The sequence below is a fragment of the Carassius auratus genome, unplaced genomic scaffold, assembly GCF_003368295.1.
Source record: "Carassius auratus strain Wakin unplaced genomic scaffold, ASM336829v1 scaf_tig00032733, whole genome shotgun sequence".
NCBI lineage: Eukaryota > Metazoa > Chordata > Actinopteri > Cypriniformes > Cyprinidae > Carassius > Carassius auratus.
This window is the reverse complement of record NW_020526026.1, coordinates 31529-57987: the sequence shown is the minus strand read 5'-3', so window position 1 is coordinate 57987 and position 26459 is coordinate 31529. Positions and strand designations below refer to the sequence as shown.

The window sequence follows — 26459 nt, the reverse complement described above, 5'->3', positions numbered from 1 at the left end:
TTCTTAACAGTCTTTCATAACTTATGGCTCAGCAGTGTTCCTTCTCATGCTGTAGTATCAATATTCAATAAGAGAAGAGACACGGGATTAGATCAGAAATAATAGTATTTGTTCTTGTCAATCTATAAACAACAATATCAGATTTTTTTTTCTTCTGTGTACTTTTGTTTTGCTATAACAGGTTCCAAAGGCGCATTGTTACAGCATGAAAAAAAAAAAAACCTTAGTTGTTGAAAAGTCACGTTCAAGAGCCCAACTAAAGTAAACACTGATCTCCATCATGGTAGTGAAAAAAACACCTAAACCTATTTAACTCTCCATAAGTTCTTCTGTAAACATCTGACAGAAATAAAGTCAGTCTGGTTAGTAATGTGAATCTGGTGAAGCTGTTTTAGTAGTTGTTTAATCAGATCTTGAGAGATTTGATGTATTCTTTTATTCAGTTGATTTCATCTAAGCCTGTGGCTGAAGTCATTTGTAGTTCTTGTGTTTCTCTTTCCTTCAGTGATTCTGCAGGTGTTTATCACTAATGCTCAATCATCAATTAATCACATAATTATCTCATTAACTTCACTGATTCAGTGTTACTCTAACACTCTGTAGTGTGCACACATTATAAGTGTTCATTTAAAACTGAGGATTTTCTTGTGGGGTTTAAAGGGTTAAAGATTTAAGATGAAGAAAAAACAGAATGAAACATAATTTAACAGTAATAAACTGTAATTAATTTACAGGAAACAAACTGTAGAAAAACAGTTATTTACTGGCACCCCTGCTGCCAGTAAATAACTGTTTTTCTACAGTTTCTTGCCGTAAATTAATGGTTGCCAGCAAAAAAAAAGTGTTTTTCTACAGTTTTTTGCCGTCAAGTCAAGGAAAAACAGTAATATACTGTAAAATGTAAACGTCAGATTTACCAAATGAAAAATAAGTTAATTTAACTAAAATATTTGTGAACATCCATAGAAAAAAAAATTAGGCAAAGTCATACACTGATAATGAGAGTAAATACTGAACTTGACTGTATTAATGTGTGTTTGCACAAGAGAGATCGTTTAGTTTAATGTAGTTTTGTTGTTCACCATTGTGCTGGAGAGTAGAGCCGGTTCTTCAGTCAATGATGAGCCACAAATTCTGATTTTCTGCTGCTTTATATAAAGGCAGTAAATGTGGAGTCGCTGATACAGTGATGATCTCTGTGTTAAGTACTTCAGCACATACATGTGTGCTACAGCTGACAATGAGCTGCAGTGATTTGAGTAAAAGTCATGTATTTAGTTACTTTATTACTGCACATTAAGTGTAAGAAATATTCCTTCTCAGTGGACTCAAATGAAATAAGTTCATAGTACTAACATCGTAGGAATGCTAGTTTAAAAACTCGAACTGTTTGAAGCAGTGGGAGTGGAGTTAATTTCCATGGTAGAATTTACGGTAAAATACTGTTTAAAAAATAAGAGTGGTAAATTACTGGTTAAGAGCTGTAAATTAACAGTACTTTACTGGCACCCCTGCTGCCAGAAAATTACTGTTATTTAACGGCAAAATTTTTTACAGTGCAGCTCTCAACAGCTCTCAACCATTAATTTACCACTCTTAATTTTTTTTACAATATTTTACCATAAATTCTACCATGGAAATTAACTCCACTCCCACTGCTTCAAACAGTTCCAGTTTAAAATCTAGCAATCCTACGATGCTAGTATTATGAACTTCTTTTATTTGAGTCCACTGAGAAAGAATATTTCTTAATATAAAACTACAAACACTTAATTTGTAATAGTTAAGTAACTAAATGCATGACTTTTACTCAAATCACTGCAACCCATTGCCAGCTATAGCACACATGTATGTGCTGAAGTACTTAACACAGAGATCACCACTGTATCAGGAGAATCCAAATTTACTGTGTTTATATAAAGCAGCACAGGCTCTACTCTCCAGCACAATGGTGAACAACAAAACTACACCGTTAGCAATTGATATAATTTTACAATATATTTTACAACAATTCATTGTATTCATGGTTTTTATTGTAACTGCAAATGCATGATGGGAAATTGATGGACAGTCCTGTAATATTATTTTAACTACACTGTAGAATCATTATTTTACAGACACCACAAAGCATTGTGGGATAGCATTAAAACTGGTACTTTCATATTCTTTCTAACATAAAAAGGTCCAGTTTCCATATTAGTATAATGTTATTTTAAGGTTAGTAAAATGTTCCTGTAACATTCTCTCAGTCATTCAAACACCTGCTGTAATCAAGCAAGAAAGAAAGAGAAATAAGAACACAAACTACAACTTTCTTCAGCCACAGTCTTAGGTGAACTGAAGATACAAGACTTTAAGTCTCTCAAAATCTGAATAAACAACTCCACAAACAGCATTACCAGCTTCACTTGTAGTAACACTAAACAGAATTATTTTATTTCTGTCATGCATCTACAGAAGTTCTTATTGAGAATTCACAGAGGTTAAGATGTTGACTTATTAGTTAAAATGTTGTTGTTTTTTAGATCACCATCATAGAGATCAGGGTTTGCTTCAGTTGTGCTCTAGATCCTCAACTTTTGCTGCAATTCTTTTTTCTGCTGTTGTTTTCAGAAAACATTTCTGCTATACAAATCAGATCAACAAATCAGTGTTTATAACCAACTACAGACATCTACATTTGGTGTATTAAACACAACAATGGTGACATGTTCATGGCTCCCAGCATGCATTGTTGCAATTTTTTTTTTTTTTCGGGATTGTCACCACTGTTGAGGATTGTACGACAACAATACAAAATACAACATTATATTGTATTAATGCTACTGTAATCACAACTACACAGCTGTATAAACACAAAATTTTATTGTATTAAATCAACAGTATATTTCTTGTATGTTGTTTGTTGTAAATTCACGGCAATTAGTTGCCTGGAGTTTCCTGTAAAAATACAATACATTTTTTAGAGTGTACTTTAAATTACACTGTTAAAAATGTATTGTATTTTTACAGGAACTTCCTGGCAACTAATTGCTGTGAATTTACAGTACCTTTTCTTTTAAAGGTTAAGGTACAATTTGTAGAGCCAGCCCTGATTGGCTGCTTGAATATTAATTTAGACACCACTGGCTGGACACCAGTGGATAGACAGCCCACGTCATTTCCATTTTCTCCATCATTTCCGTTTCGCCGCTAATTTTCGTTTTCACCGCTGGATGGACAGCAATTTTATTTCCTATTTTCACCTCTGGATTGAGATATACTTATTTTATATTTTCACCTCTGGATAGACAGCATATTTAGTTCTCACCTCTGGATGGACAGAATATTTATTTTATATTTTCACCTCTGGATGGACAGCATATTTAGTTCTCACCTCTGGATGGACAGTATATTTATTTTATATTTTCACCTCTGGATAGACAGCATATTTAGTTCTCACCTCTGGATGGACAGAATATTTATTTTATATTTTCACCTATGGATAGACAGCATATTTAGTTCTCACCTCTGGATGGACAGAATATTTATTTTATATTTTCACCTCTGGATGGACAGTATATTTATTTTATATTTTCACCTCTAGATAGACAGTATATTTATTTTATATTTTCACCTCTGGATGGACAGTATATTTATTTTATATTTTCACCTCTGGATAGACAGCATATTTATTTTATATTTTCACCTCTGGATGGACAGCATATTTATTTTATATTTTCACCTCTGGATAGACAGCATATTTATTTTATATTTTCACCTATGGATAGACAGCATATTTATTTTATATTTTCACCTATGGATAGACAGCATATTTATTTTATATTTTCACCTATGGATAGACAGCATATTTATTTTCTGTTTTCACCAGTGGATAGACAGCATATTTATTTTATATTTTCACCTATGGATAGACAACATATTTATTTTCTGTTTTCACCAGTGGATAGACAGCATATTTATTTTATATTTTCACCTATGGATAGACAGCATATTTATTTTATATTTTCACCAGTGGATAGACAACATATTTATTTTATATTTTCACCTATGGATGGACAGCATATTTATTTTATATTTTCACCTATGGATAGACAGCATATTTATTTTATATTTTCACCTATGGATGGACAGCATATTTATTTTATATTTTCACCTATGGATAGACAGCCTATTTATTTTATATTTTCACCTATGGATAGACAGCACATTTATTTTCTGTTTTCACCAGTGGATAGACAGCATATTTATATTATATTTTCACCTATGGATAGACAGCATATTTATTTTATATTTTCACCTATGGATAGACAGCATATTTATTTTCTGTTTTCACCAGTGGATAGACAGTATTCTTTGCAGCCTTAATTGCATACGTCTTTTCCGTATTGTCATTTTACTTTTATGACTTAAAATATATAATATAAAAGCTGTGTGCAAATTGAAATATGATATTTATCATATCTCTTTACATAAAACAATTCTCAATAATATACTTAATATTATAACATCAATAATTCATGCAAACTGCATTCACAAGAACCACCTTGAAAATATATATTGTTCAGATCATATCACTATGTTTTGTGTCCTAAATTCAGCCTAGATCAATGGACTATAACGTTTTGTCAATACAACAGACTTGTACATGTTAATTGACCACAGTTTTTTGCCTTGCCCATTTGGATATTCAATTCTTCTTCTTTTTTTTTCTTTTGTAAATGTAACCACTTCTGTTTTGAAAATATACGTAGATTCACATGATCAGACAATTTACCAAACAATCCAGATCAAATTAACACTTCATGGTTTTGCAATATTTATTGGAATTACACAATTACACAATCAAACAAATTACACAATCTAATTAGTAAAACTTGTCAAATCTGACCATCAGAACAGTCAGGCCCTATTTCAAGAGAAAATAAAACATGAACAGTTCCAAATAGACTATTGCACACTGTACACACCACACCTCATTCCTGCCCCCTAAAACTGGCAGTCTGGGCAATGCTCAGGAAATTCAGGGTCTGTTTAAAACCCTTGCAGGTCTCCACATCTTCCGTTTCCACAGTACCCCACCCAGTCTTTGAAAAAACATCTGCAATTTCTGCATTGTACAATTTTAAAAGGGACACACATGTCTCTTACAGCCTGGGGCAGTTTTTTGACATTCACCACACCTAAAGCAAGAACAGATGTACAATATGATTAGAACACGTGCATAGGGAAAAGTACTACTTCAACAAAAAACAAAATAAACATAGTTAGCTAGCAAACTTTTGTGTGCATAGACAACCTAGCATTTTAGACTATTCTCTACCAAGACTGTTCTATGAGATCTCGTTACCTGGGTACAATCTTCACACATCAAAGTAAAAAAAAACGTATTTACAATATTAAATCATACCTCTCAAAGAACGATTTAATTGGAAAATCTATGGTAGCAACCAGAGGTGGAGAGTCCAGGGGTCAGAAAGTAAAAGTCCTGCCATATTTTTGTTCCACCCATGAACCCAGCAGCTGATTTCGCCAGAGGAGGAATCAAGTCATTCCTTTCAAGTCACAAACAAGTCTCAAGTTAAATCCCAAGTCCTCAAAGAGTTAAAGTCAATGAGATAATTAAGTGACTAATTAAATGATAATTCTGCATTAGTGATGAACACCTGCTGTTAACAATCAACATCACTGAAGAAATGAGAAACACAAGATCTACAATTGACTTTAAGCACAGCCTTGGATGAAATCAACTGGAAGAAAAAAAAAAAAGTACACCATCATGGAGATCAGTGTTTGCTTTAGTTGGGCTCTTGACCCTTTTAATAATTCAAAGTAATTTGCTTTTAAACACTTGCGGTTGTGTTACGTAGTAAACAATAACACATTGCTGAATGAAAAGCTAGAAGTAGAAAATTTAATTGACCTTTTTTCATCTAAAACATTTTAATTAACTTCATGAAGGTGTCTCTCTTTGGTTTGTTAAATTATGTTCAGCAATTACTGAACTACAAAAAAAGTCCTATTAAACAAACATTATTGTAATGCTTAAATATTGGGGGAAAAAATTGTACAGGCTCGGGATTTTAGACATGAGCACTTATCATATGATCCTCAACAGTGGTTACAATAATTATTCAAGCTACAGTGCATGATGGGAGTTTTTACTATGGTGTTACCCAGCATGCACTTCAGCTGATGCCTAATAATCACTTCATCATGTAAAAGCAGCTAGTAACGGTTTTCTGCACAGCACTGATCGCACTGTTTTATAACAGCACATGTACTTTTACAGAGAAACATCTAACATAAGAAACCAAAGGTCAAGAGCCCAACTGAAGCAAACACTGATCTCCATGATGGTGGCATAATTTTAACCAATAAAACATCAGCATCTGATCCTCTGTAACGCACAATAACAGCAGGTGTTCATCACCAATGCACAATCATCATTTAATTAGTCTCTTAATTATCTCATTGACTTTAACTCTTTGAGGACTTGGGATTTGAGTTGAGACTAGTTTGTGACTTGGAAGGAATGACTTGTTTCCTCCTCTGGTGAAATCAGCTGCTGAGTTCATGGGTGGAGCAAAAATGTGGCAGGACTTTTACTTTCTGACCCCTGGACTCTCCACCTCTGGTAGCAACCTAATGTTAGCTCTAGAATTGAGGCACACCAGAGTTCAGTACCTTGAAAACAAGACGATTTTTTTAACTAGCTAGTTTGTACATTTGAATTCTGACATGACCTATAAATCATCGACAGTTTATTATTTTTTCTTACCGCTGACATCTGCATGGCGCGTCAAAATTGAAAAGTGAACGACGGTACGGAAATTACGTCAATTTGAAAAGTGAATGATGATACGGAAATGACGTCTGCTGTCCATCCACTGGTGTCCAGCCACTGGTGTCTAGCAAGAAGTGAGTCTGCGGGGCTGCAGCTGGATGCCTCTCGAGCGTCCGGTTTCTTCTGTTTTTTTCTTTTGGTGGAGACGATTTCATAGCAGGTGTTAATCATTAATGCACAATCATCATTTAATTAGTCACTTAATTATCTCATTAACCCTTTAGGCGCCAGAGGTTTTTTCCTAAAACGTTCGATTTTGACATCTTAATTTCAAAAGGCTATATGGTAAAATTTATAAAAGATAGAGAACTTCTGTAAATTATAAAAATATTAAGGATGACCCAATGTTTATGTAGGGATTTTATTTCCCCATCTAATTTGCATATTATGACGTCATATGGGGGTGGTCATCTTGAATTATAGAATTTTCATGAAAAGTCACATGTTTAAATGATAAAATGCATCACTTCTTTCCCCCCAAAAATGTCCCTCACCTTCTGTGTGCTATATTGCAAAATACTGAATGCTCAGGTAAATAGTAAGTAGTAAACAAACTGTGTAAATCATTACTAATAAATGGTAGAAACAAACCGAATGCATGTAGGCTAGCGGTTGGGATTTTCAGTTGACTACATGCAGGCACTCTGATTCCATGTATGAGGCACATATATATTATTCATATGACACACAAACACAAGTAGACAAGACCTGTTTAGTTCAAAATCTATGCCCAGTGTCACATCGCCTCTGCTTCTGCTATGAGCAGCGCGGCCAGATCTGCCTCGCGCATGCGCCGAGTGTGCACATCTCGGACTACTGTCAGTGTCATTGCGACTCCCCACCTTGCCTCCTAACTGTACTATGAATACTTCGACCTCGTCTAACATACCCAGTGGCATTAGACAAAGTCTCCACTACAATACTGTGTCCGCGATTGCGGAGAGGTGCGGTCAGAAGACAAATATACATGTCTAGCGCGGTAAAAATCTCCCGCCTCGTCCCCGCAACAATAACACGCCTGCTAATTTTGCGATGAACACTCCGACCCCGGCAAACATTGTTCACACCTCTGACATTTGGCAAAGGACCATTTATTTACATTGGGCAAAGGATTCACCATCTGTGCTTGGTGGCTATACTTTCACTTTCAATATCACCGTCATCTTCTGGATGCAGATATTCCACTTCAGAATCAGTGTCCGCGAATAGAAGTCCCAACACCTCATTGGGGCTTTATTGAAGCTTTATTGATGCCATTAGATAATAATAATAATGATAATAATAATAATCTAATGCCAATACTCGCTGACGTTGACAATATTGGTCAGATAAAATGGCTCACTTTCACACAAGCTCCGCTCTTTTCCCACTGATTCAATGCGCTCTATCTCGGAGATTTTGTATAGGACCATGACGTTTTTTTCAGTCAGAGATGAAGTATTACATGTCTGCTATCTGGTGCAGGGGAGGTTGCATGAAATTTGACACCCTATTTGACAAAATTGGCCGTTTTATTCAGTGCCGCATCTTGTCGAGTAAACTCGACCGTGGCGCCAAGAGGGTTAACTTTAACTCTTTGAGGACTTGGAGTTGACTCGAGACTGATGTGTTGCATTCTGAGTTCCATTGTTTTGGCAAATCAAGTATCTTTTTAACATACACTGTAAAAAATTTTGCCGTTAAATAACAGTAATTTTCTGGCAGCAGGGGTGCCAATAAAGTACTGTTAATTTACAGCTCTTAACCATTAATTTACCACTCTTATTTTTTAACAGTATTTTACCGTAAATTCTACCATGGAAATTAACTCCACTCCCACTGCTTCAAACAGTTCGAGTTTTTAAAACTAGCATTCCTACGATGTTAGTACTATGAACATATTTCATTTGAGTCCACTGAGAAGGAATATTTCTTACACTTAATGTGCAGTAATAAAGTAACTAAATACATGACTTTTACTCAAATCACTGCGGCTCATTGTCAGCTGTATTACACATGTATGTGCTGAAATACTCAACACAGAGATCATCACTGTATCAGCAACTCCACATTTACTGCCTTTATATAAAGCAGCAGAAAATCTGAATTTGTGGCTCATCATTGACTGAAGCACCGGCTCTACTCTCCAGCACAATGGTGAACAACAAAACTACATTAAACTAAACGATCTCTCTTGTGCAAACACACATTAATACAGTCAAGTTCAGTATTTACTCTCATTATCAGTGTATGACTTTGCCTATTTTTTTTCTATGGATGTTCACAAATATTTTAGTTAAATTAACTTTTTTTTCATTTGGTAAATCTGACGTTTACATTTTACAGTATATTACTGTTTTTCCTTGACTTGACGGCAAAAAACTGTAGAAAAACACTTTTTTTTTTGCTGGCAACCATTAATTTACGGCAAGAAACAGTAGAAAAACAGTTATTTACTGGCAGCAGGGGTGCCAGTAAATAACTGTTTTTTTACAGTTTGTTTCCTGTAAATTAATTACAGTTTATTACTGTTAAATTATGTTTCATGCTGTTTTTTCTTCATCTTAAATCTTTAACCCTTTAAACCCCACAAGAAAATCCTCAGTTTTAAATGAACACTTATAATGTGTGCACACTACAGAGTGTTAGAGTAACACTGAATCAGTGAAGTTAATGAGATAATTCGGTGATTAATTGATGATTGAGCATTAGTGATAAACACCTGCAGAATCACTGAAGGAAAGAGAAACACAAGATCTACAAATGACTTCAGCCACAGCCTTAAATGAAATCAACTGAATAAAAGAATACATCAAATATCTCAAGATCTGATTAAACAACTACTAAAACAGCTTCACCAGATTCACATTACTAACCAGACTGACTTTATTTCTGTCAGATGTCTACAGAAGAACTTATGGAGAGTTAAATAGGTTTAGGTGTTTTTTTTCACTACCATGATGGAGATCAGTGTTTACTTTAGTTGGGCTCTTGAACGTGACTCTTCAACAACTAAGGTTTTTTTTTTTTTTACATGCTGTAACAATGCGTCTTTGGAACTTGTTATAGCAAAACAAAAGTACACAGAAGAAAAAAAAATCTGATATTGTTGTTTATAGATTGACAAGAACAAATACTCTAATCTAATCCCGTGTCTCTTCTCTTATTGAATATTGATACTACTGTTAAGAAAATTTCACTCATAATAAAAAAAAAAAAACCTTAGCTGAAATTTAGACAGAAACATCAAGAATCAGTGTATGAATCACAACAATGGTGACAATCCACAAAATAAATGAAAAGATCAGTTCTGAACATCACAACACATGCTACTAAAAATTAAAACAAATGCAAAATTATAAGCACATAAGAATTCAAGAAAATAAGTGAACAATTCAGTGGCATAATTTATTCATGCCGCAATGCATGCTGGGAATCATGGATGAGTTTTATCCTGCGCTGGTACCCAGCATGCATTGCATCATGAACCTTTTGATTGTCACCATTGTTGAGATTCATATGCTGATTGTTGATTTCTCTCTTTGAGTGTTGTGGGGACTGCTGCCCGAAATACTTTTTAACTAAAACTAGTCGTTAAATCCATAAATACTGGTTATCACACTACTTTTCAATCTTACAAAATTGAAGTGTCATTCACTCAAATGTTTCAACACCAAACTAATATTTGATTATCATAGTAACACTTTAAGTCGGTCTAGTAGATCATGCCTGTTAGAAACAACCATAATCACTTGACTATCAAAATTAATACTCCTGTAACAGATGCATCATAAAGATACAAATACAGCAATAAAACAAAATTTAAAGTGCAAAGGTCAATGGTCAGGAGCCCAACTAAAGCAAACACTGATCTCCAAAATGGTGACGCTAAACGAAACAGTAACATTATCATCTAAATCTCTTTAATTCTCAGTAAGATCTTTTGATCTCTGTTCTCTGATCTGACAGAAATAAAGTCAGTCTGGTTAGTAATGTGTGAAGTTGGTGAAGCTGTTTGTTGATCGTTTAAATCTTTAGTTGATTTCATCTAAGGCTGTGGCTGAAGTCAGTTGTATTTCATGTGTTTGTCTTGTTATGTTTTTTTTTTCTTCAGTGATTCTACTCGTTAACAGCAGCTGTTGATCATTGTCTGAATTCACTCATTAATTTTCATTCTCTCTGTCAGGAGGATTATATTAGTAAACTCATGTGGAATAGTGAATGAGGGTGTAGGGTGTGATTTGAAACACAGCCGCTGAGTGTCGACTTTGAACGTTGTTAATTTACGATATATAGCAGCAGGCTACTTCTCGAAAACAATGAATATTACCCAGAATGCACTGTTTTAATGAAAAACAGTATTTTACTGTCGAAATTTGGCTGTTTTTTTACAGCGATTTTTAACAGTGTACACGTTAAAAAACGTAAAAAAACGGCCAAAAAAAACATAACAAGACAAACACATGAAATACAACTGACTTCAGCCACAGCCTTAGATGAAATCAACTGAAGATTTAAACGATCAACAAACAGCTTCACCAACTTCACACATTACTAACCAGACTGACTTTATTTCTGTCAGATCAGAGAACAGAGATCAAAAGATCTTATTGAGAATTAAAGAGATTTAGACGATAATGTTACTTTTTCGTTTAGCGTCACCATTGTGGAGATCAGTGTTTGCTTTAGTTGGGCTCCTGACCATTGACTTTTACACTTTACATTTTGTTTTATTGCTGTATTTGTATCTTTATGATGCATCTGTTACAGCAATATTAATTTTGATAGTCAAGTGATTATGGTTGTTTCTAACAGGCATGATCTACTAGACTGACTTAAAGTGTTGCTAAAATAATCAAATATTAATTTGGTGTTGAAAAATTTGAGTCAATGACACTTCAATTTAGTAAGATTGAAAAGTAGTGAGATAACCAGTATTTATGGATTTAACGACTAGTTTTAGTTAAAAAGTATTTCGGGCAGCAGTCCCCACAACACTCAAAGAGAGAAATCAACAATCAGCATATGAATCTCAACAATGGTGACAATCAAAAGGTTCATGATGCAATGCATGCTGGGTACCAGCACAGGATAAAACTCATCCATGATTCCCAGCATGCATTGCGGAATGAATAAATGATGCCCCTGAATTGTTCACTTATTTTCTTGAATTCTTATGTGCTTATAATTGTGCATTTGTTTTAAGTTTTAGTAGCATGTTTTGTGATGTTCAGAACTGATCTGTTCATTTATTTTGTGGATTGTCACCATTGTTGTGATTCATACGCTGATTCTTGATATTTCTGTCTAAATTTCAGCAAAGGTTTTTTTTTTATTATGAGTGACATTTTCTTAACAGTCTTTCATAACTTATGGCTCAGCAGTGTTCCTTCTCATGCTGTAGTATCAATATTCAATAAGAGAAGAGATATGGGATTAGATAAGAATTAATAGTATTTGTTCTTGTCAATCTATAAACAACAATATCAGATTTTTTTTCTTCTGTGTACTTTTGTTTTGCTATAACAGGGTCCAAAGGCGCATTGTTACAGCATGAAAAAAAAAAAAAAAAAACCTTAGTTGTTGAAAAGTCACGTTCAAGAGCCCAACTAAAGTAAACACTGATCTCCATCATGGTAGTGAAAAAAACACCTAAACCTATTTAACTCTCCATAAGTTCTTCTGTAGACATCTGACAGAAATAAAGTCAGTCTGGTTAGTAATGTGAATCTGGTGAAGCTGTTTTAGTAGTTGTTTAATCAGATCTTGAGAGATTTGATGTATTCTTTTATTCAGTTGATTTCATCTAAGGCTGTGGCTGAAGTCATTTGTAGTTCTTGTGTTTCTCTTTCCTTCAGTGATTCTGCAGGTGTTTATCACTAATGCTCAATCATCAATTAATCACAGAATTATCTCATTAACTTCACTGATTCAGTGTTACTCTAACACTCTGTAGTGTGCACACATTATAAGTGTTCATTTAAAACTGAGGATTTTCTTGTGGGGTTTAAAGGGTTAAAGATTTAAGATGAAGAAAAAACAGAATGAAACATAATTTAACAGTAATAAACTGTAATTAATTTACAGGAAACAAACTGTAGAAAAACAGTTATTTACTGGCACCCCTGCTGCCAGTAAATAACTGTTTTTCTACTGTTTCTTGCCGTAAATTAATGGTTGCCAGCAAAAAAAAAAGTGTTTTTCTACAGTTTTTTGTCGTCAAGTCAAGGAAAAACAGTAATATACTGTAAAATGTAAACGTCAGATTTACCAAATGAAAAATAAGTTAATTTAACTAAAATATTTGTGAACATCCATAGAAAAAAAATTAGGCAAAGTCATACACTGATAATGAGAGTAAATACTGAACTCAACTGTATTAATGTGTGCTTGAACAAGAGAGATCGTTTAGTTTAATGTAGTTTTGTTGTTCACCATTGTGCTGTAGAGTAGAGCCGGTGCTTCAGTCAATGATGACCACAAATTCAGATTTTCTGCTGCTTTATATAAAGGCAGTAAATGTGGAGTCGCTGATACAGTGGTGATCTCTGTGTTAAGTACTTCAGCACATACATGTGTAATACAGCTGACAATGAGCTGCAGTGATTTGAGTAAAAGTCATGTATTTAGTTACTTTATTACTGCACATTAAGTGTAAGAAATATTCCTTCTCAGTGGACTCAAATGAAATAAGTTCATAGTACTAACATCGTAGGAATGCTAGTTTAAAAACTCGAACTGTTTGAAGCAGTGGGAGTGGAGTTAATTTCCATGGTAGAATTTACGGTAAAATACTGTTAAAAAATAATAGTGGTAAATTAATGGTTAAGAGCTGTAAATTAACAGTACTTTACTGGCACCCCTGCTGCCAGAAAATTACTGTTATTTAACGGCAAAATTTTTTACAGTGTACACTGTTTAAATTTGGTTTAAAAAAACGGCCACATTTCGACAGTAACATACTGTTTTTAATTAAAACAGTGCATTCTGGGCAATATTTATTGTTTTCGAGAAGGTAGCCTGCTGCTATATATCGTAAATTAGCAACGTTCAAAGTCAACACTCAGCGGCTGTGTTTCAAATCACACCCTACACCCTCATTCACTATTCCCTACATGAGTTTACTAATATAGTCCACCTGATAGAGAGAATGAAAACTAATGAGTGAATTCAGACAATGATCAACAGCTGCTGTTAACCATTAGAATCACTGAAGAAAAAAAAAACAAGACACACACAAGAACTACAACTGACTTCAGCCACAGCTTAAAACGAAATCAACCGAAGATGTATACAATCAACAAACAGCTTTACCATCTTCACTTATTACTAACCAGACTGACTTTATTTCTTTCAGATCAGAGATCAAAAGATCTTATTGAGAATTACAGAGATGTAGATGATAATGTTAGTTTATTTTAGCATCACCATTGCGGAGATCAGTGTTTGCTTTAGTTGGGCTCCTGACCCTTGACTTTTGTACTTAAAATTTTGTTTCATTGCTGTATTTGTATCTTTATGGTACATCTGTTACTGAAATGTTAATTTTGAAAATCAAGTGATTATGGCCGTTTCTGTTAGGCACGACCTAATAGAATGACTGAAAGTGTTACTATAGTTGTTAAATATTAGTTTGGTGTTGCAATACTTGAGTGAATTACACTTTTTTTTTTACATTTTATGATAATGAACCGTAATGTGATAATCTGAACATATTTTTTAACAACAGTTTAGGTTTTAAATATTTTGGGCAGCGGTGTCCGCAACACTTAAAGAGAGACATCAACAATCAGCATATGAATCTCAACAATGGTGATAATCAAAAGGTTTATGATGCAAAGCATGCTGGGTACCAGCACAGGATAAAACTTATCCATGACTCCCAGCATGCGTTGCAGCATGAATAAATTATGATGCTGAATTGTTCACTTATTTTCTTGAATTCTTATGTGCTTATAATTTTGCATTTGTTTTAAGTTTTAGTAGCATGTGTTGTGATGTTCAGAATTGATCTGTTCATTTATTTTGTGGATTGTCACCATTGTTGTGATTCATACGCTGATTCTTGATGTTTCTGTCTAAATTTCAGCAAAGGTTTTTTTTTTTATTATGAGTGAAATTTTCTTAACAGTCTTTCATAACTTATGGCTCAGCAGTGTTCCTTCTCATGCTGTAGTATCAATATTCAATAAGAGAACAGACACGGGATTAGATCAGAAATAATAGTATTTGTTCTTGTCAATCTATAAACAACAATATCAGATTTTTTTTCTTCTGTGTATTTTTGTTTTGCCATAACAAGTTCCAAAGGCGCATTGTTACAGCATGAAAAAAAAAAAATCCTTAGTTGTTGAAAAGTCACGTTCAAGAGCCCAACTAAAGTAAACACTGATCTCCATCATGGTAGTGAAAAAACATGTAAACCTATTTAACTCTCCATAAGTTGTTCTGTAGACATCTGACAGAAATAAAGTCAGTCTGGTTAGTAATGTGAATCTGGTGAAGCTGTTTTATGAGTTGTTTAATCAGATCTTGAGAGATTTGATGTATTCTTTTATTCAGTTGATTTCATCTAAGGCTGTGGCTGAAGTCATTTGTAGTTCTTGTGTTTCTCTTTCCTTCAGTGATTCTGCAGGTGTTTATCACTTATGCTCAATCATCAATTAATCACAGAATTATCTCATTAACTTCACTGATTCAGTGTTACTCTAACACTCTGTAGTGTGCACACATTATAAGTGTTCATTTAAAACTGAGGATTTTCTTGTGGGGTTTAAAGGGTTAAAGATTTAAGATGAAGAAAAAACAGAATGAAACATTATTTAACAGTAATAAACTGTAATTAATTTACAGGAAACAAACTGTAGAAAAACAGTTATTTACTGGCACCCCTGCTGCCAGTAAATAACGGTTTTTCTACTGTTTCTTGCCGTAAATTAATGGTTGCCAGCAAAAAAAAGTGTTTTTCTACAGTTTTTTGCCGTCAAGTCAAGGAAAAACAGTAATATACTGTAAAATGTAAACGTCAGATTTACCAAATGAAAAAAATAATAATTTAACTAAAATATTTGTGAACATCCATAGAAAAAAAATTAGGCAAAGTCATACACTGATAATGAGAGTAAATACTGAACTTGACTGTATTAATGTGTGTTTGAACAAGAGAGATTGTTAAGTTTAATGTAGTTTTGTTGTTCACCATTGTGCTGGAGAGTAGAGCCGGTGCTTCAGTCAATGATGAGCCACAAATTCTGATTTTCTGCTGCTTTATATTAAGGCAGTAAATGTGGAGTCGCTGATACAGTGATGATCTCTGTGTTAAGTACTTCAGCACATACATGTGTGCTATAGCTGACAATGAGCTGCAGTGATTTGAGTAAAAATCATGTATTTATTTACTTTATTACTGCACATTAAGTGTAAGAAATATTCCTTCTCAGTGGACTCAAATGAAATAAGTTCATAGTACTAACATCGTGGGAATGTTAGTTTAAAAACTCGAACTGTTTGAAGCAGTGGGAGTGGAGTTAATTTCCATGGTAGAATCTACAGTAAAATACTGTTAAAAAATAAGAGTGGTAAATTAATGGTTAAGAGCTGTAAATTAACAGTACTTTACTGGCACCCCTGCTGCCAGAAAATTACTGTTATTTAACGGCAAATTTTTTACAGTGTAGGCACCATGTGGATCCTTTGTGAAAAAAAAAATTGAATTCTGTGTCCTATGAGCATCACTTTCATGCATCCAGTGTCAAGGCTGATAAAACAAAGGACTATACTGAAACCAGGAGATCAAATGGAGTTTCAGGCAAATTAAACTCACTCAGTAGATGATAATTAATATGTTATAGTTAGACTTTGTTTTTAAAATTAAAAGGATTTAGTAAATTCTTATTTTAATTCAGCGTGTGTGTTAATATATATATATATATATATATATATATATATATATATATATATATATATATATATTAGTGGTGGGCCGTTATCAGCATTAACGTGAGACTCTTATACGGCGATAAAAAAACTATCGCAGTTAATCTATTCTCAAAGTTGGGTTGGGAGCTGGGTCTTTACTAAGCAAGCTATGATGACTTTCACCTTGATATTTTACATAACCGATTGGCTGAAGTCAGCCTAAAAAGATGCTCAGGACAGTTGACGGGCCACTGCTGTGCATCGTCACGCAAGCTTATCTTTTAAGCCTTACCGCTCGTCGATTTAAACATTAAAGCATCCAAACACAAGACGCACAAAAGCTGAAAAGTGTAGCTGATTACTCCCGGCCCGTGCTGTGTTCACACGGATAGAGAGTTGCATATCATGGACAGCGACACTGAACCGAGCTCTCTTCTGCAAAGTTCTCCTCGAAGTCCCTCCTGCACCTGAACGAACAAATACAAATCGCAGTTTGAACAAATAAAAAGATGTGAAAGAACCCAATTCAGCCCAATTCAAAGTGTTCTGGTGTTCAGGGCTCACGCAGAGAAAGGCCTCTCGAGACGCTAAAAATAAGCATGTTCAAGTGTTATGATCAAAACACTTGAACATTGAATTTGCTTATTTTTGCTCTCCGGGGACTTGGGATTTGACTCAAGACTCATTTGTGACTTGGAAAGAATGACTTGGTTCTTCCTCTAGTGAGTTCAAGGGTGGAACAAAAATATGGCAGGACTTTTACTCTTTGGCCCCTGGACTTCCCACCTCTGGTTCTTACAGGGCTTTCAACCAAGGAGGTCCTTCAAAAAATATCAGAAGCAGGCATAGAAGTAACCGACGTTGAGATGTACTAAATTCTGAGTCTATTCCATTGTTTTGGCAAGTCAATTATTTCTTTAACAGAGACACCATGTGGATCCTTTGTCCTATGAGCATCACTTTCATGCATGCAGTATCAAGGCTGTTAAAAAAGGACTATACTGAAACCAGGAGATGAAATGGATTTTCAGGCAAATTACACTCAGTAGATGATAATTTCTATGTTATAATTAAACATTGTTTTTAAAATGAAAAGGATTTAGAAAATTCTGATTTTAATTCAGCGTGTGTGTTTTTTTAGACTGCACTTTTTCACAATATATACATTATGTTGTACTCCTCAGAAAATGATTAATGACATTCAGTCAAAGCAAGAGGCCAAAGTGGAGAAAAGAATCAAGGAGTTTATTGATATGGAGCAACTGGTCTTCACCCAGGACAAAGTATTACAAAGGAAACTCGACAACTCTGATGTCCCACAGAAAGCTATGATGGACACTGACACTAACGTCTACGATGATGAGAACAAGATTTTTAATTCCAAAGGCTGTGCATTGTTGGATACAAGAAACCTAGTTCCAGACAAACTAGTTCTCTATTATGAGGTGGGTTGCAACTCCTACTATGAAATTTATTTATTTATTGGCTGTGACAATATTAAGTCTTTACAGCTCCCTTCAAGTGTGACTAATACAATTTTGGAGGCTAGAGCCCAATCTTTGAGATGCCTTTACACACTTAAATGGTCCGTTTTCACTGACTGCACAGCAAAATCCCCAGTGTTAATTTAACTCTCTGAGTGTGGACACATATAAACACTGAAGCAGTGTTAAAAGTAACACTGAAGCAGAGTTGAAGTTAATGAGATAATTAAGAAGTTAATTGAGTTATGATTGACCATTACTGAAGACACCTGATGTTAACAAGCAGAATCACCAACTGAGAAAATCTGGTTTCTTTGCTGTGTACATAAATTAGGTCAAAAAAAAAGTGATCCAGCATTTTTGGCATAATATGACATGTTTTTACAAGTTAGTTCTACTTAAAAAAAATTTTTTTTTAGCTTAGACAGACAGACATAAAGAATCAGCATGAGCATCACAACAATGGTTACCATCAAAAAAAAGCTTTGTGTAATCCAATTGATTGCAATCAGTAAAGACTGATAAATTTAGAGAAGAGACTGTAAATGAGTTCAGTGATTAAGGTCAAGCAATGATTACATTATCATCAGCATCCAATGATTTTTGTTCTTGGCTTGACACACTAATTTGAAAAATAAAAAAGTCACAAGCCAAGATTCCAACTAAAGCAAACACTGACCACTTTAATGGTGACACACAAATTGTGATTTCCTCATTTGGCAATTCTGCTTGTTAACATTAGGTGTCTTCAATAATGGTCAATCATAACTCAATTAACTTCTTAATTATCTCATTAACTTCAACACTGCTTCAGTGTTTTTATGTGTCCACGTTTAAAATTAGCTATGGATCAATCCCTAACCCCAACAATTCAACCATTGAGTGCATAATCTTTCACACTCAAAGTGTGTGTGGTAGCCATCATGGAGAATCATACTCTTCTGTCTCTCATTCAGCAAAAACTAAATTGTCATTAAGTTTCTGAGTGGAGCTTGGTGATTGAATCGCCCTCAACCTCATACTGTGCTGACCTGGGACTTATTTATAGTCCTCAGAGACCTACACTGTAAAAAGTGACAATCTATATTTACTCAATAAAATTAGCAACAGATTACAAGCAATATTATTAATTAATTAGAAATAATCAAATTAGATACTTACAAGCAACCTTCAAAACGAGTAGAACAACATGAAAAAAATAAGTAAAATTTAAATAGAAACTTAAACTTAAATAGAAGTTTATATATTGAATGTGATTATGCACACATTTTAAAAAAGCCAAATCAGTTTTTGTAACAAGTACGTTCGATGATTTAAGACAAACTCTGTATTAAGCCCTATTCGGACGGGACTAGTTTTACAGGGTGTCGTTAGAGAAATCTGCGTTTCACAGACGTACTTGGTGATTTTAGTCCCGTCCGAATCTGCCACGTCTGTGTTTTTCTCACACAACCTCTGTGATAATTCCAGAGCAAATTACCTACCGTTTTTCAGCAAACTCAGTGATACTCTGAGAAAACTAATCCTGTCCGAATGCGAAAGTCTGTGACTGCCGGTGATATTTTATTTCACAATGCGTTTCCTTGTGTGTTTTGGCCAACGTGAATTACCGTAGATGCTCTTACCGCGCGGATGTTTGATATATTTGCTTAGCGGCAAATAAATAATAATAAAAAAATAATACAAACAATAAAATCAAGAGCAAGATAGCGTAAACTTTTAATACCGGCTATTGTAATATCAGCATCAGGTAAAATTACTCACGTTCATGTATGTACTCCATTATATGTTTTAATTACATTTAATTAAATAAGAAAAAAAAGAAAAAGAAAAACAAGTTAAACTAAAGGAACCACACATTAACATGGTTTCGCTATACTAGCCATTTAGTATTTATTGTGTTATAATACTACGGCAATCATTCTAAATGAATTAAATGCACGCATACAGAGCGCGTGATCTCTGTGACACCCAGATGCACAAATCAGACCTTCCCACCTCTGTAATAAACACGGAGATGTTAGTCCCGTCCGAATTGGTACATGAAAATCACAGACGTCAGGTGGTAAAAATCGAAACTCAAATGTAGTTTAGAAAACTAGTTCCGTCCGAAAAGTGCTTTAGTCAGACTTTTATAACTCTAGATTATACTGAATATTCCAGATCTTTTATTGTTGAATCACAGGATTGTTATAATGAATTTCAGTTTAACTCACAGGTCAGGCTTTCAATGAATTCAGATAAACCAAAAATTATGTAAAAGCATAACCATCATTACCTGAATTTGTCTATATTGAATATTGAGTAACAACAACAATACACAATGTAATGTTAACCCCCCCAATAATTTACCCTTTTTTCCCTCAGCGATTCTATTCGTGAAATTTAGGTGTCTTCAATATATCTGTTTTGGGGGCCTTAAGACACACCCTTTTGAACATGATGCCTGTATCATATTTATGTAAGCTACACAAATGTGAATTTGTGAAAAGCTTGACATCATGTGCATGCATATAATGTTTTCAAAGGGTTTCATGATCGCCAAGTACTGGCCTGGCATGCATAACATAGTATTGTTTACCATAATGTTTTTTTGTTTGTTTGTTTTTTGTCCAATGAAATTAATATTTTTGTGTAAATTTTACTTAATTTTTCCATGTTATTCAACTCAGTTTGAATGGTTGCTTGTAGGCATCTAATTTGATTATTTCTAACTAATAACAATGTGTTAAATGTAATTAATAATATTGCTTGTAATCTTTTGTCACATTTTGTTTGATTAAATATATAGAATCACTTTTTACACTGTTCAGGGCCCTCCTTTAGAAGCTGCTCCAGCTTGTGACTTGTGGCCTTGATTTAATTGAATAAGAGAACTGGAGTATAAACATTACATATAAACATGGAGTATTTAATTTTCCCTGATTTAAGCTGCCAAATTAAAAATACATCAGCTAGATCATCACTGTATCAGCACTTCTTTAAAGTCCAGTATTTACTCTCCTTATCAGTGTATGGCTTTGCATAACTTTTTTTCAATGGTTGTTCACAAATATTTAAGTCAAATTAACTTTTTCATTTGGTAAATCTGACATTTACATTTTACAGTATATTGCTGTTTTTCACTTGACTTAACGGCAACAATCTGAAGAAAAACAGTTAATTACTAGCCACGTGCTGCCAGTAAATAACAGCTTTTCTACAGATTTTTGCCCTAAATTCATTAGAGTTTATTACTGTTAAATTACGGTCATTCAGTTTTTTCTTCATCTTAAATCGTTAACCCTTTAAACCCCACAACAAAATCATTAGTTTTAAATGAACACTTATAAGCAGAGGTGGGTAGTCCAGGGGCCAAAGAGTAAAAGTCCTGCCATATTTTTGTTCCACTCAGCAGCTGATTTCACCAGAGAAGGAACCAAGTAACTCCTTCCAAGTCACAAATGAGTCTGAGTCAAATCCCATGTCTTCAAACAGTTAAAGTTAATGAGATAATTAACTAATTAATGCAATAATAATAATAATAATACTACTTATCTGTGGTTAGTGTTTGCTTTAGTTGGGGTCTTGAGCCTTTTAACAATTGAAAAATGCTTCTAGGATTATGCATTTAGTCATGATCATTTATCATATGATCCTCAACAGTGGTGAAAAATAATTATTCATACTGCAGTGCATAATGGGAGTTTTTCATGTATTGCAACATGAAGCATTTTGTTGATTGTCACCATTGCAGAGATTCATATGCTGGTTCATGATATATGTGTGTGTCTAAAAAGCACTGGAGTTCAAATTCTTGTATGTGGCACACAGATTTAAAGTTTATTCTCTGTAAATGTTGTAGTACCTTGTTTTGCATGCTGTAGTTTCACTGGGACAATTAATCAAAATGTAAACTTATGAAAAAAACACAATTTTGAATATAATCACCAACTTCTTGTGCCAATATGTTTATTGTACACCACAGAGCTCTTGTTTCTACAACATCACTTACAGTGCTACAGAGAGAGATCTAGCACACCAAATCAAGGGTCAAGAGCACAACTAAATCAAACACGTATCTCCATAATGGTGGCATCATTTTAACCAATAAAACATTGACATCTGATCCTCTGTAATTCTCAATAACAGCTTGTGTTCATCACTAATGCACAACCATCATTTAATTAGTCACTTAATTAGCTCATTAACTTTAACTCTTTGAGGACTTGGGATTTAACTTGAGACTCGTTTGTGACTTGGAAGGAATGATTTGGTTCCTCCTCTGGTGAAATCAGCTACTGAGTTTATGGGTAGAACAAAAATATGGTAGGATTTTTACTTTCTGACCCCTGGACGTTACACCTCTGCCAGGGAATCCATGTTAGGTAAAGATTTTTAGCCTGAATGCATTGTAAATTGCTTTGGATAAAAGCGTCTGCTAAACACATTAATTTTAAAGAAGGGAATATGTGATGATGCTCATTTAACAACTATTTAACTAATTGAGTCTGTATGTGCACACATGCACCTAAACCATACATTGCCAGTGCAATAGTACTAGAGGTTTTCCAAAGAGATCAAAGGGTAACCAATCTCAAATTTCAAATTTAATGTTATAATTAATGTCCTGTCTCCATATAGGTTGTCTATCAGCGTCTCACAGACTACGTGCCTATGCTGATAATCCTCTTCATGCTGAAGGATGCAGCTAAGATATTACGGCATCAAATGCTAGAACTGAGGAACGAAGCAGATGTGGTCAAATTGCTGAGTGAAGACTCAGACCGAGGGCGAAGGAGAGCTGATCTAAAGCAGCGTCTGGAGCGCCTCACACAAGCTCAAGAAATGATAAGCAATAGACTCTGAGACCATTTTATTAGACATCAGGGGTATAAATACATGTAGCATATTATGGAAATTTCAGTTTCAGTTCTATCAATCATTGAAATCAGCGAGACACAATTTAAGATACATGTCGCAAATTGCTTTTAGAGTTACTGAAATTCTATTATATGTTACTGAATTTTATTCTAATGTATTTTTTTTTTTTTGCCTAAAACCTAGATATTAGTTATGTAGCATTTTAGCACTGCAAAAAGCTAAATGCTCACAAACAATGAGGAGAACACCAGTAATCAGTGCTATACAAATTATTTATTGATTTTATCTATGAAAATAAGATTACATTTGCCATTGATTTGAAAGATTTCCTAGAACATTAATGTAAGATGTAAATGCATGACTGATATTGTCAGAGTATGAGTGGTAATGACTGTGATGTCGCCCCTCTGTATTTTTGGTTCAATTCATTAAGCAGAAAATAAATGTATTAATTTAAGCTTAAGGAGTCTTTTGAGGATTTCCATATACATATATATATATATATATATATATATATATATATATATATATATATATATATGTATATATATATTATACCATTTAAGTTTTAAAATTAACCATTATGAGTACTCTGAACTACCTGCACCCCGACGCCCTCGTCCTCAAAGCCTCACCACTCGCACGTGTCAGTGGTTATGAATAGATGAAATGAAACAGGACAAATTTAATCTTGACAAACTATGAATCATTATAAAGATCTAAGCCTCAAGCATCGACGACAGATCGCTGTTTTTCAATGGAAAGCTTATAAAGACTGTATTTGCTACATTTGTGTAAGCAGTACACATAAAAAAAATAAGCAAAGAAATCTCTGTACATACCAGATCCGTCGTAATAACAGTTGAGTACAGAAATAGAAGATATACATTGCAATTAACCCTCTATTGCATGAAATTTTACTTATATATGGTAAAAAATGTTTTGCATGTTTTTATTACTTAAAATTATCTAAATAACTGATATATATATATATATATATATATATATATATATATATATATATATATATATATATATATATATATATATATATATTTTATGTTTAAAGGGGGGTCGTTGGTAAATTGTTGCCATATGGCAAATATATGCAATTGTGTAAAGTACCATAAAATCTAAAGATTTAAAAAAAAACTAATTTTATTTAAAACAAGACTCAACAAATATATCTTATACTTAGTGAAATGTTTAAACAATCATTTATACGGTAAAACATTATATAATTTCAAAATGTTATCTGAAATGTCTGGTACACAGCAAAATCCCCAGTGTTAATTTAACACTCTTGAGTGTGGACTCATATAAACACTAAAGCAGTGTTAAAAGTAACACTGAAGCAGAGTTGAAGTTAATGAGATAATTAAGAAGTTAATTGAGATATGATTGACCATTATTGAAGACACCTGATGTTAACAAGCAGAATCACCAAACGAGAAAATCACAATTTGTGTGTCACCATTATAGTGTTCAGTGTTTGCTTTAGTTAGGATCTTGACCCTTCAGTTGTTATCTTTAGATTTTATGTGGCTGTGGTGACTGAATTATATCATACAGACAGACCTCAGCAAAGGCAATCATGTGTGCCATTGATCGTGATTTGAGCTTTTTGTTATGGAGTGACCTGAATGCCTGAGTTTAAGTTTCTTTACTGCATACATAAATTAAGTGAAAAAGAAAAGTAAGCAACCCAACATTTCTGACATAGTATGACATGTTTTTAATAGTTAGTTCTACGTAAAAAAAAGTAATCTTTTGTTTGGACACACAGACATCAGGAATCAGCGTGAGCATCAAAAAAGCATGTTGTAGCCAATAAAAACTCATCCATGGCTCCCATCATGCATTGCGGCATGAATAAATTATGAGCTGAACTGTCTTTTTAACTTTTTATTCTAACTATATTTTATTTTTGCTGTTTTTATGTTCATTTTTTGTATCTAGTTTTGTGATGTTCAGAGTTGGTCTGTTTATCTGAATATGTTGTTTGTCACCGTTGTTGAGATTCATACGTTGATTATTGTTATCTGTGTGTGCCTAAAATTAGAATTCTTTAATAAAATAAAAAAAATCAGAATCACTTGCAAGAGATACCTACAAAATGTATAGAAAATACAGATTTGTTCATTGTGGAATCAAAGCTGTGACAATCAATAACGGAAGTTTTACTTTGATAAAAGACTGCAAATGAGTTCAGTGATTCATGTCAAACAACGATTACATTAAAACATAATCATCACCAGGCAATGATTTTTGCTCTTGGTTTGACAAACAAACTTTTAAAGTAAAAAGTTACAAGCCAAGATCCCAGCTAAAGCAAACACTGAACACTATAATGGTGAAACACAAATTGTGATTTTTCTCGTTTGTGATTCTGCTTGTTAACATCAGGTGTCTTCAATAATGCTTAATCATAACTCAATTAACTTCTTAATTATCTCATTAACTTCAACTCTGCTTCAGTGTTACTGTTTATATGAGTCCACACTCAGAGTGTTAAATTAACACTGGGGATTTTGCTGTGTAAGCCTCAAGCATCGACGACAGATCGCTGTTTTTCAATGGAAAGCTTATAAAGACTGTATTTGCTACATTTGTGTAAGCAGTACACATAAAAAAATAAGCAAAGAAATCTCTGTACATACCAGATCCGTCGTAATAACAGTAGAGTACAGAAATAGAAGATATGCATTGCAATTAACCCTCTATTGCATGAAATTTTACTTATATGTGGTAAAAAATGTTTTGCATGTTTGTATTACTTAAAATTATCTAAATAACTGATACATATATATATATATATAAATTTATGTTTAAAGGGGGGTCGTTGGTAAATTGTTGCCATATGGCAAATATATGCAATTTTGTAAAGTACCATAAAATCTAAAGATTTTAAAAAAACTAATTTTATTTAAAACAAGACTCAACAAATATATCTTATACTTAGTGAAATGTTTAAACAATCATTTATACAGTAAAACATTATATAATTTCAAAATGTTATCTGAAATGTCTGGTATAATAACCTGGAACCTGTCTCACTGAAATACACTTTTCATTCATTTAATTTTATTCTCTTCATGCCTTGTGAAAGTCAACAAAGCAGTTCCTCTCTGCAGTGAAGCAGAGGAAAACTACACACTTGGAGCACTATCTTCTCACAATGCATCCTGGCATTTTGCATCTGGCCTTCTCAGATGCATGCAAGGGCCAGTGGTCTGTGTGGTCTCTGCGGACAGGATCTGGCCGGACAAAGCTTTGGGGCCCCTCTTTTATTTTTCCCCACAACAACAGCTTGTGAAACTCTAATCTAGGTTTGCATCAACCTCGTTGTCTTCATCACTGTCCACCAG

The 26459-nt window shown here is 33.9% G+C and overlaps 1 protein-coding gene and 1 long non-coding RNA gene across 2 annotated transcripts in view; one reads left to right on the top strand and one right to left on the bottom strand.

The window, feature by feature from the left end:
* Nucleotides 1-23203, top strand: part of LOC113081002 (interferon-induced GTP-binding protein Mx-like) — a gene marked incomplete at its 5' end in the record, with an annotated part of 42404 nt that extends 19201 nt beyond the window's left edge. The window contains 2 exons of the mRNA XM_026253072.1: nt 17929-18189; nt 22852-23203. Of these exons, the coding sequence (XP_026108857.1) occupies nt 17929-18189; nt 22852-23076 (486 nt within the window). The remainder of the gene's footprint in view (nt 1-17928; nt 18190-22851) is intronic.
* Nucleotides 4714-6999, bottom strand: LOC113081003 (uncharacterized). Its single transcript, XR_003282059.1, has 2 exons — nt 6782-6999; nt 4714-5183 (listed from the first exon to the last, which is right to left on the bottom strand). It is a non-coding gene; the product is annotated as an uncharacterized LOC113081003 (long non-coding RNA).
* Nucleotides 23204-26459: the final 3256 nt, after the last annotated feature.